General features: G+C 41.0%; 1 protein-coding gene across 5 annotated transcripts; it reads left to right on the forward strand.

The window, feature by feature from the left end:
• Positions 1-14: 14 nt before the first annotated feature.
• On the forward strand, positions 15-7,030 carry LOC121579159 (heterogeneous nuclear ribonucleoprotein H). 5 transcript variants are annotated; one of them, XM_041893496.2, is made up of 12 exons: positions 23-110; positions 222-313; positions 1,688-1,795; positions 1,914-2,069; positions 2,206-2,349; positions 2,954-3,092; positions 3,992-4,188; positions 4,445-4,551; positions 4,666-4,801; positions 4,941-5,024; positions 5,346-5,441; positions 6,343-7,030. In XM_041893496.2, the coding sequence occupies exons 3-12, from the start codon at positions 1,711-1,713 to the stop codon at positions 6,432-6,434; spliced, it is 1,236 nt and encodes a 411-aa protein (XP_041749430.1). In that variant the 5' UTR covers positions 23-110; positions 222-313; positions 1,688-1,710; the 3' UTR covers positions 6,435-7,030. The 5 variants fall into 5 exon arrangements, with proteins under 5 accessions (XP_041749429.1, XP_041749431.1, XP_041749432.1 ...); XM_041893495.2 differs by lacking the exon at positions 222-313 and having other exon boundaries at positions 15-110; XM_041893497.2 differs by lacking the exon at positions 222-313 and having other exon boundaries at positions 15-110; positions 3,992-4,179.
• The last annotated feature ends 4,449 nt before the right edge of the window (positions 7,031-11,479 follow it).

Below are 11,479 nucleotides of genomic sequence, written 5' to 3' on the forward strand. Positions count from 1 at the left end.
TGCGATCCGCCAATACAAATGTAAAGAAGAAGAACTTCCCAATCTTCGTTTTGTGGTTCCGGCGTTGTAGGAACACTAACCACGCCGAAAACCCGACTAGAAAAGACAAGGTATTTTCATTTTTGTGGTCGCATTCTATTAAAGCCGAAAGTTTAGATAACGCATGTGTAATAACTCAGGTTTGAAGTATAAGTATTTATACATGAGTTTTCTAATTGCAGACTGACCTCGATAAATGGATGGGTCGCTAGCCAAGCCACGGGAGTCTTGAGGCCTGCGACGTCTTTGTCTGATTGCCGATAGCATGCTTTGTGTAACTAGCTAACAAACATCCAACATTTGTTGCTGGTTTTGTAAATTATCATTCAGGCATTTACTCGCTAACTAATAACAGATGTGCAATAGAATAATACGTCTAAATTCATAATCTAGTTAGCTAAGGTTACCTTCTCATTCATTGAAATATTCGCGAGCCGCCTACATTACCTAGCAAGTTAACGTCAGCTAAATAAAACCTCACATTGGCTCTGTTTTTTAGGCCAGCCAGAGATTGGTATAAGGCCAGCCCATCCAAATAAAAAATTACTGTTTAGCTAACAACTCAAATGGCCATGCCATTGATACAGGAGTTGAATAGAATAATAGACTGCTGTAAAATGTTCTCTATTACGTGTTCGCCTATCTAGTAACGTTAGCTAGCTAGTGATTCCGAAATGAAATTGATTCAGTCTGCGTTTCCCGGGTTGTGATTTGAAGATGTGTAGAGTGGTGTGCTCTGGCTTTACCTCTCAAAATGGCTCCCGCCTGACCCGTTTGTTCTCCTTGGTAGTCAGCTGTGGTTCAGCTAAGTCCCACACTCTTGCGAGATGGCCAATAATTTATATTTCGAGAACGCTAAACCATGATCCTTTTCAGTATGATACTTTTGGACGAACGGACTAAATTCACATAGAAATGTGTTGTAGATATGTAATTCTCATTGAAAACAAGCATAAGAAGCGATAGATGTGTTCTATTTGCGTTATTTCTATGCTTCCCAGTTAAGTTTCATTTTTGCATGTTTTATTTAAGGTTTTGCACACAATCTGAAAATACAATATGTTTGGTTATGGAAAAGAGATTTCAACGCAGTTTACATGGCACAATGATTCTCTACACTATACTTCTTTGTTTTGCCAACATAAATTGAAATTAAGCTAAGTATTTTAGCAAGCAGGAAATGGCGGAGTGATTTCTGCATAGTGAATCTTTAAATGCTAGTTCCCCATCTAGATGCACTGGCTGTATAGCAGGGATAGGCAACTAGATTCAGTTGTGGGCCATTTGTCTGAGGGATGGTTGGGGGCCGGAACAACAACAACATAATAATAATAATATATTTGTACACTGCAAATTGGCCACAATTAAGCACACTTTTTTGTTTGTTTTGAAAATAACAATTTCACACCTTGATTACACTGCGCCACAATCACATATCACCTCTTTTTTTTTTATTCGTGGGAATACTTGGGAACAGATTCTCAAAAAAAAAAATGAATTCCTGGTTATATATTTTTATACCAAAAACAAACAAAAACCCAAACACTGAGGGGCCCAAAAAATTTCCCTGGCTGGTTTTGGCCTGAGGGCTGCCTGTTGCTGACCCCTGATGTATAGGATCTTACTTTGACTGCCTCTCTCAAACCAGGGCTGACCGACCATAAACCAACCATGGCAGATGGAGAGGGATTTGTGGTGCGTATTCGTGGCCTTCCCTGGTCTTGCGCTGTGGACGAAGTGGCAAGATTTTTCTCTGGTAAGAAAACATGGATACTTATTTTGTTCTGCTAAATGATGTAAATGTAAATAAAAACAAGCCTCTAAGTATGTCTGAAGTATTTTCAGGTGACTAAATTGGTGTAATTATATTCCAGATTGTAAAGTTGCAAACAACGGGACAAGCATCCATTTCACCTACACTCGTGAGGGTAGGCCAAGCGGCGAGGCCTTCGTAGAGCTGGAGTCGGAGGACGACCTGAAGATTGCCGTCAAGAAAGACAGAGAGACCCTGGGTCACCGATATGTGGAAGGTATTCATTAATTTGGTTTTGTCTCCCGGTTCCAATAGTGTCTTGATTTTTTTATTATCTTCAAGGTGATTGTGACAACATGTTCTGATATGAGATTAGATGCTAAAGAATCCTCATGTTCTGTTTTCTGTCTCAGTCTTCAAATCGAACAACGTGGAGATGGACTGGGTCATGAAGCACACTGGTCCTAACAGCCCAGAGACTGAGGGGGACGGGCTTGTGCGGCTGCGTGGCCTTCCCTTCGGCTGTAGCAAGGAGGAGATTGTCCAGTTCTTCTTAGGTGTGTTTGGTGCCCTTTGTCCTCCAGTCCAATGAACTCTTAAGATAATCACCCTCAGTTGATATCAACATAGCTTTGAAAATACACTGCCTGTAGTTCAAGGCTTGGCTGAAGGAAAATTCTAATGTTAATAGCCTCTTGGACATTGAATTGGGATCTGAACTCTGTTATTGGCTTCACAATGATAGTCCATCAGAACTGAGACTTGATTAGAGCCAAGATGGATACTTCTGTTTTGGATTAATCTTACATTCAGACCCCATAGTCATCCACTCAACATTAGCATCACTCTTATTAATTGGTACAAACAAGCACTAACTTAATTTCTCCCTACTATTCTATGGGTCCCTTTATTTGGTTTATGTTCCCAGAATGAAGTACAAAAAAAACCAGACAGTAAGTAAATAATTGATCCAAATGCTGCCACTCATCTGGCACGCTGTTCATAAAGGCTATTCTTCTTTTCATAGGGTCCTCCTGTCTGATGTGTTTTTTGTTTTTTTGTTCATTTTTTTTTGGAAGAAAAAGAGCAACAACTCTGTGAATGGGCATGTGATTTATTTAATATGTCCCCCCGCTGGGGTTATCTGTCCTTGGGTTGAAGGGTTGGAAATCGTGCCAAATGGGATAACATTGCCGGTGGACTTCCAGGGGAGGAGTACGGGGGAGGCCTTCGTGCAGTTTGCTTCACAGGATATAGCTGAAAAGGCTCTAAAGAAACACAAGGACAGAATAGGGCACAGGTGGGGATGGTTGGTTGGTTGGCTGGTTACGCTGCTTTTCTTATGGTATTCACCTGTTGCCACAATTGTCTTCTGTGGTAATGACACATGCCAAGAACCTGCACATGCTACAAGGACATTCATACATGTATCCATTTCAGATCATCGCCCATAGCCTCTTCGAATTCAGAGATGCGCTTCGTATTTTTGGGCCAAAACATACTTTAGTGCTGAGTGATTGTCCTGGACTTGGTTTTGTGAGGAAGTTTTCGAATGACTTCTACTCAAAGGTGTCAGGAAACACCTTTTGTACTGTAGATGGAGAATTCAGAATATACATCACTGAACTGGGTCAGATACAAATAAAATGATTTTCATCTACGTCCCAATCCAATTAAGTTTGAATCGAATTTAAATGTGTTTTCTAAAAATGGCACCTTGACACCATGGTGTTTTTGCCCTAGATGGTACCAGTTTTCACTCTGCACTAATCCACAGGCCCTCATGGCACACAGATGTGACTGAGACCCAGTCTTCCTTGGGCCATGGATCCTGCAGTCAAAAGAAAAGCTTTGATATTCTGGGGTCAATAATGGCATAATGGTAACACTGACAGTGTAATTCTCTGGTTCTTTTGTTTATTTAAAGCATGAACAGGAAAACAGCTGTAGCATTCTAGTGGCTATTTGTCATTAACCCTAACAAGAGAAACCTCAATGTTCAGTCAGTGAAAGTCACAACTAGTTTGAGGCATTACTTCTCTTCTAGATATTATGATTGACATGCATGGACGTGAGTAACAGGACAAATGCTACAGTCCTATGTCCTTAGTGCTACCTGATTTTTTTATCTTTTGCTCAATAGTCGTTAAACCTTTTGGGACTGGCACCCTAGCCTAATGCTTGTCTGTGTGCCTGTAGGTATATTGAGATATTCAAGAGCAGCAATGCGGAGGTGCGGACGAACTACGAGCCCCCACGCAAAACCATGGGCGCCATGCAGAGACCAGGCCCCTACGACCGGCCTGGTGGTGGCGGCGGCCGTGGCTACAACGGCATGAGCCGAGGAGGCTCTTTCGACAGGATGCGCCGTGGGGGCTACAGCGGAGGTGAGGCTGGTGAGAAATCCAGTTCAGTTCTCTGTCCCTTTCATCCTTCTTTTCCCTACACTTTTTTTTATTTTATTTTTTTCTGGTTTCTGCTCGGTCTTTGGAAATTACAGGTGGATGGTGATGATGGGACACAGCAGCATGGGAAAACTGAACATGTTTTTGAACGTTAGAATGCATACTGGAGTTTATATATTTCTAGTGTATTCGTTCGTGGAACAAATCATAAGCTTTCTACCACTGTCGACTTTCCTAACGACTATAGGTTCAGATCGTTATAGCGATGGTGGTTCAAGTTTTCAGAGTACGACCGGACACTGCGTGCACATGAGGGGGCTTCCTTACCGGGCAACAGAGACTGACATCTACAGTGTGAGTACCAGAACTAGTTACATAGTATACACACTCAGCCATTGACGGTCACTGATGGCAAGGTAAACGGTCACTGACTGGTAATGCTAATGGTTGCAATTTTTTCCCATGTAGTTTTTCTCGCCACTGAACCCAGTGCGTGTGCACATCGAGGTCGGGCCAGACGGGAGGGTGACTGGAGAGGCTGATGTGGAGTTTGCCACACATGAGGATGCTGTGGCAGCCATGTCGAAGGATAAAGCCAACATGCGTGAGTCTGCAGTAATTTAATATGTGCTGTGTGTGGGTGGCGATCACTGTTCCTGTCTGGATAGTTGCATCCTCAATCTTCTGTCTTTTTAATCCAATCAAGATGCTTGCCTTGTTTCACGCCGCCCTCTCTTCCTCAGAGCACCGTTATGTTGAGTTGTTCCTCAACTCCACGGCAGGGGGCAGCAATGGTGGCTATGGCGGACAGATGATGGGGGCTATGGGTGAGTTTATTCAGTTGGAAGAATGGGGAGTAGATTAAGGTATAAAAGTGTATTTTGGGCCAACGAGTGTAGTTCTGTGTGCAGAATCAGTTTGGCTTTAATTGGACATACACACCACATCCTCTGTAGCTCAGCTGGTAGAGCACGGCGCTTGTAACGCCAGGGTAGTGGGTTCGATCCCCGGGACCACCCATACACAAAAATGTATGCACGCATGACTGAAAGTCGCTTTGGATAAAAGCGTCTGCTAAATGGCATATTATTATTATTATTATTATTGTTTGTAAGGTATTTTATTTGACAGAGTTCTATTTTCCACAGCCAACCAATCTTCCTATGGAGGCAGCCAGCAGATGAGCACTGGTTACACGGGGGGCTATAGCAACCAGTCCAGCATGGGGGGGTACAATGATTACAGTAAGTGTCAGCTCTCTGCTGCCTGTCACAGGAGGGTTGTTACTAACATTAAGCCCCATTACTTACCATATCAGATAAGAGAAATTGCTGCAGCTACATATATTTTACATCCTGGCCCTACATAGTTCACTATTTGCATCACTTACCAAAATATTACATGTGGTCATATATGCTTGGAAAGTGGAGATGCCATAGAACGTCAAAAAAGTAAACATTGCTGGAGACACATTGCCGTTTTGGAGAAGACATCGCGTTTGCTAGCGAAGAGATTTGTTGTGGCAAATGAACTTGGGCTGGGAATTGCCAGGGACCTCACGATAAGATATATGCATTGCGAGTCTCATGATTCTATATGTATTGCGATTCGATACTGTGATTTTAATGCTCACCATATGTCTGTTGCAGAGGGATGAGAAAGCCATGAGAACGAGTTTTGATCAGTCATGGAAATAAAAGTGCTGAAAACAAATTGGCTCCCTATGTAAAAAGATTGAGAACAAGCTATGAAGGAACAATAATGGTGTTTTGGTGCAGGTACAGCCAACTAGCGCTAAAATATTGCAAAATTGTCAATACAGTATATCGTAAAGTATCACTATGTAACTCGATTTCTTTCACCCCAATCCCTCAAATTAACGGTACATAACTGAATTGTTTGCCCCACATTTAGCTAAGATGATTAGCTAGCCAGCTAAAATGTTTTATTTAGTTAGCAGTCGCATCTACAATATTTTACTGTCAATAACATGTCTCCAAAAATGACGTGGTGTCTCCAATTTTGTTGACATTTTACAATTGTGATGCGCATCCATGAGTATCCACTTTCTTTGCATATTTTTTTTTGTATTGGAGAAGGTAAGTCTGCGTCGGTAATAATGTTGGTATTTCTTTTTCCTGTTAGGTAATCAGAGCGGGATGAGCAGCAGTTACTATGGCAGCAGCCGTGGCTCCGTGGGCATGAACGGCAGCATGGGAGCAGGATGGGGCATGTAGGGGTTCCGGGGGGTGGTGTGGAAAACTAGCTTCTTCGCTGTTGGCAAAATTATGTTATGTTTGTTTGTTCGAGAGGGTTACAGATTCTGTACATACTGGAGTGGTTCAACTCTATTGTATGAAAGATGAGGGGAGGACAAGTTTTTACCACAGCCTTTCTTAACCTTAACTTAACTCACTGAAGTCAGTATGTTTTTTTTTTTGTGTGTTTTTTTTTTTTGTATTGTGAATCCGAGACAGCACAGGGTGATGGATTTCGGTTCCACCCTAGTTATACCTGTAGTTCAAGCCTGAATGACTGGATTATGTTTGAAGCAACGTGTGCTTTTGTAAATATGGTAATCATGATTGCTCCTCCGAGACAAACATTTTCAGCTCCTTTTTCATAGTTTCTATAAACTTGCGTTGAGCCTGAGGGATTTTTATAATGTTAAAGAGCATGTTGAAATAGCCTCTTGTTAAATAAACAGGATATTCTTTTTGGTTGACTCTCAAACTGCTAAATGTTTTAAACCTTGTAATAGTCGTCTCATCTCCTCTCACTGTCTTGGTTTTGATTCTGTTATTGGGCATCGTTAATAAACTTGTTAACATATTTTCTCTTCTCATTCCTTTTAAAGCAATATATTTTGGGGCAATCACCACGGGCTTGTTTCCCAGACACCTAAATGCTATTCCTGGAATAAAATAGAATGCTCATTGGCGTTCTACTGTTAGTTACTACTACCCTATTCTAACACTGGGTGGCGCTGTTGACCTATTTTGCTCATAGTCGTGCTTTGTAATGCATGCTAGGGGCCCATTGAACCAGAATCTGGGCGATTCTCCTTTAATCCTTTAAAAGAATACTCCATATTCAACGACTCCTTTGTTAACCCAGATTCTGGTTTAGGGGCCTAAGTATCCTGAGCACACGTTCAAGAGTTTAGGAATACCATTCAGTAGTGAAAGGTGCACGCCATATTGTTATTTCTGTATTTCACAGTAAGTTGTGATAATGTATTGACCTGTCAGCAGCTCCTGCTCGGAGCATTGCAAAATACCTCTACTATTCGCCGTACGCTTCTGGTAATAGCCCACCTACCCTAGGCCTTCAGAAAGCGCACCAGTATTTTTTTTTTGGGGGGGGGGGAATGGATCAGCTTAATATTGCAGATAGATTGTATCTTCTATCAATGTAATTGTCTGCATCACTTCCAATCCCCCATGTTTTTTATTTATTTTATATATATATATATATACTCCCCTTTATTACTTTTCAACCCCACCATCCTTTCCCTACTTGGAGTAAATTAGTGAACAACAATGCCCAGGCCTCTACTTCCGGTCTATACTTACTATCTACACCTTATGGACAGAGTTAATTTTACAATAATTATATTATATATATATATATTTTTTTATTGCTCCTGAACTACTTCTACTCTCAACCTCTCCGATCATTTTCATGATGTCCATCCGGTTTGCTTCTATATGCCATATCTTTCTAACTGTGCTCTTCCCAAAAGCTCCCAACATACAACCTATATACTTATTATGGACACAGTATGCTTACATTATTAGCTATCTTTGTTATTATTTGTTATTAGTCCCATCCTTCAACTCTATTCAATACCTCCCATCTATCTCTTAACACCATCCATATAGGATTTCTATTTGCCATATATATTTCGACCGTACTGTGATGTTTTACAAAAGTTCTGAACCTTTCTATTCTCATTGCTTCTACAGATTGTGAATTAAAAATAAACATTTTTGCTAAAAGTATTATTATATTATTGATTGATTGACTATGACTTTTCAGATCACCCAGTAATGCTATCTGCAAGGTTAGTTCCAGGTAAATATTGCAATCCTTTAGCCATTCCTGGACCTGTGTCCAAAAACAAGCTACAAATGGACAGAACCAAAACAAATGATCTAATGCAGGGGTGTCAAACGTACGGCCCGTACGTTTTTTTTTTGTTGTAAAGTATAAAAATGCGCTGCAATTTTTCAATAAAATAAACTGCTGTTCCAATTGGGTCCACTGGATGGCGCAATAGCAATTGTGTTAAGCAAGCAAACTGTTTATACCGGGGCAGAGCAAGTAGGTCAAGCACGTGCAGCCAATGAGCTACTTTGTTTTGCCCGCGATATTTATTACGGCTTCTACTTTTAACATTATGTGCTTTGGCACCCTCATTGCCCCAATATGTCTCTGTCAAAAAAGAGAAAAGTGGACGCAGAGTGTTCCAAGAAAAATGGTCATCCTATTTATTCACGGAATTGAATGGGAAAGCTGTATGTTTGGTGTGTTCAGAGCATGTTGCAGTGCTGAAAGAATATAACCTTCGTCGCCACTATGTGAGTCTTCATGCCGACAAATATGACAACTTTCAAGGACAGCGGAGATGAGAGAAGGTGATGAACTGTTGGCGGGTCTGAAGAAACAGCAGTCTGTGTTTACTCACAGCCGAGACATCAGTGACGCTGCAGTGAAAGCTAGCTACCTCATTGCTAATGAAATCGCAGTGGCTTCAAAACCATTTAGTGAGGGTGAATTTGTAAAAACATGCATGATGAAGGCAGCGGAGATTGTGTGCCCTGAAAAGCGGCAGGCTTTTGCAAATATCAGCCTGACAAGAAACACAGTTGCAGACAGGATTTCCGATCTTTCAGTGGATTTGGACAGCCAGTTGAAGCAAAAAGTAAAGTCATTTATTGCGTTTTCGGTTGCAATTGATGAAAGCACGGACATTACAGATGTTGCACAACTGGCCATTTTCATCCGCGGAGTTGATGACACATTGACCGTCACCGAGGAGTTCGTGGAGTTGGTGCCGATGACAGATACAACGACAGCAGCTGATATTTTTACCGCACTCGTCGGCGCGCTGGACAGGGTCGGAGTGGACTGGTCCCGCGCTGTCAGCCTGGCTACAGATGGTGCGCCCTCAATGATCGGGAAAAAAGCAGACGTTGTGACAAAGTTCAGAGAGAAAGTGTAATCTGCAAATGGAGGACGTGATTTTTTGACTTTTCACTGTATTTTGCACCAGGAGGCTTTGTGTTGCAAGTCATTAAAGATGGATAACGTCATGAAGGTGGTCATCCAAACTGTTAATTTCATCCGATCCAGAAGCCTGAATCACCGTCAGTTTGACAGCCTTCTCAGAGAGAAAGACCACATCTATGGCCTGCCATACCACACTGAGGTAAGATGGTTAAGCCGAGGTGCTGTGCTGAGGCGTTTCTTTGATTTACGAGAAGAAATTGAACAGTTCATGGAAGAAAAGGGCAAACCAGTGTTAGAATTTCATTCTGCAGAATGGATGCAGGACCTTGCATTTATGGTGGATGTTACAGAGCACCTGAATAACTTGAACAAACAGCTGCAAGGGCGCAACAAAGTTGTCACGCAGTATTATGACAGCATACGTTCTTTCAAGTTGAAGCTGTCATTGTGGGAGACGCAACTTGCCGGTGGTGATGCAGCTCACTTCCCCTGTCTGAAAAATGTGTGCGCGACCCAACATGTGGCAGACATGAAGCGGTTCAAAGATAAAATAACGGGACTGTTACGGGAGTTTGAGCAACGCTTTCAGATTTATGTTTATATGTTTTTATGTTGATGTGCTATTGTTTTTAATTGATTTTATTGTATTTGTATATTTAACCTATTCTTGACTCTGTGGTTCTTGCACTTGTTTGGGGAACAGGATTTCATTATTTTTATCTACATTTCTGCCTGAGAAATGACACCCTGATATAGTTCTGTGATCTGTGAAACAGTTCTGTTAATTACTGAGGCATTGTGTGTTTGTGTGTTCTTTGTCCTCAGAACTTTCAAATAACTTGAGGTGTTTTATGATTAATAGTGATGTTGTGCTTTTGGACACTGTCCTCAGGCTCCAGCTTTATGTTTATATGTTTTTATGTTGATGTGCTATTGTTTTTAATTGATTTTATTTTATTTGTATATTTAACCTATTCTTGACTCAGTGGTTCTTGCACTTGTTTGGGGAACAGGATTTCATTATTTTTATCTACATTTCTGCCTGAGAAATGACACCCTGATATAGTTCTGTGATCTGTGAAACAGTTCTGTTAATCACTGAGGCATTGTGTGTTTGTGTGTTCTTTTTCTTTAGAATTTTCAAATAAACTTGACGTGTTTTATGATTAATAGTGATGTTGTGCTTGTACTATTTTGGACACACTGTCCTCAGGCTCCAGCTTTATGTTGTATGTTGATCGTATTAAAACAAAGAAAACAATCTGAAGTTGTTGTTTTTAAGTTATATATACCATGATTTTTCCGGTCCGGCCCACTTGGGAATAGATTTTCCTCCATGTGGCCCCTGAGCTAAAATGAGTTTGACACCCCTGATCTAATGATTCTGTCTCTTCACAGCAAAATCTGCAGAGCTGGGAAGATTGTATCCCCCATATAAATAACATTCTATTGGTAGCAAGAATTTAATATAATTTAAATTGAAAGATTCTAATTTTTGAGTCCGGTGTCGTTTTGCGTGTCATTTCATAAACACTATGCCATTAGTTCCAATATCGTCTCTGTACCTGTCCGTATGCGCGCATAGGCTAAATACCGTCCATTATATTTAACATATATTTGATCAACTTCCATCCTCGGACAAATCAAAGATTTTTGTTATAAAATGATTGGCCCATAATACAGAATTATAGTGATCGCTTGAGATGTGTAAATTGAAAGTCTAAAAAAGTGAACCTTTTGACGCACGTGCATGATTATTAGGTCTATGCTAAAGGCTTCCTTTATTATAGGATAGGCAGGATAACGTAGTGCATATAACCTGCCATCGCTGGCTTTCTGCTGGACTGATCATCACAGTGGAGGTTACGGACTGTCAGAAATAATGACATTAGGATGTCCGCTCATTGAATACTAGGCATAGGTCTCTGGTATCTGCCATGAAATTCACACTACAGCATAGGCTCAGCCTCCTTTATTGAAAGGTGTGGCCATGAATCATTGGGAGGCGACATACATAATTGCTCCAGTAGGAAAATGAACAGTTCTT

Source organism: Coregonus clupeaformis, chromosome 13, assembly GCF_020615455.1.
Source record: "Coregonus clupeaformis isolate EN_2021a chromosome 13, ASM2061545v1, whole genome shotgun sequence".
NCBI classification, from domain to species: Eukaryota; Metazoa; Chordata; class Actinopteri; order Salmoniformes; family Salmonidae; genus Coregonus; species Coregonus clupeaformis.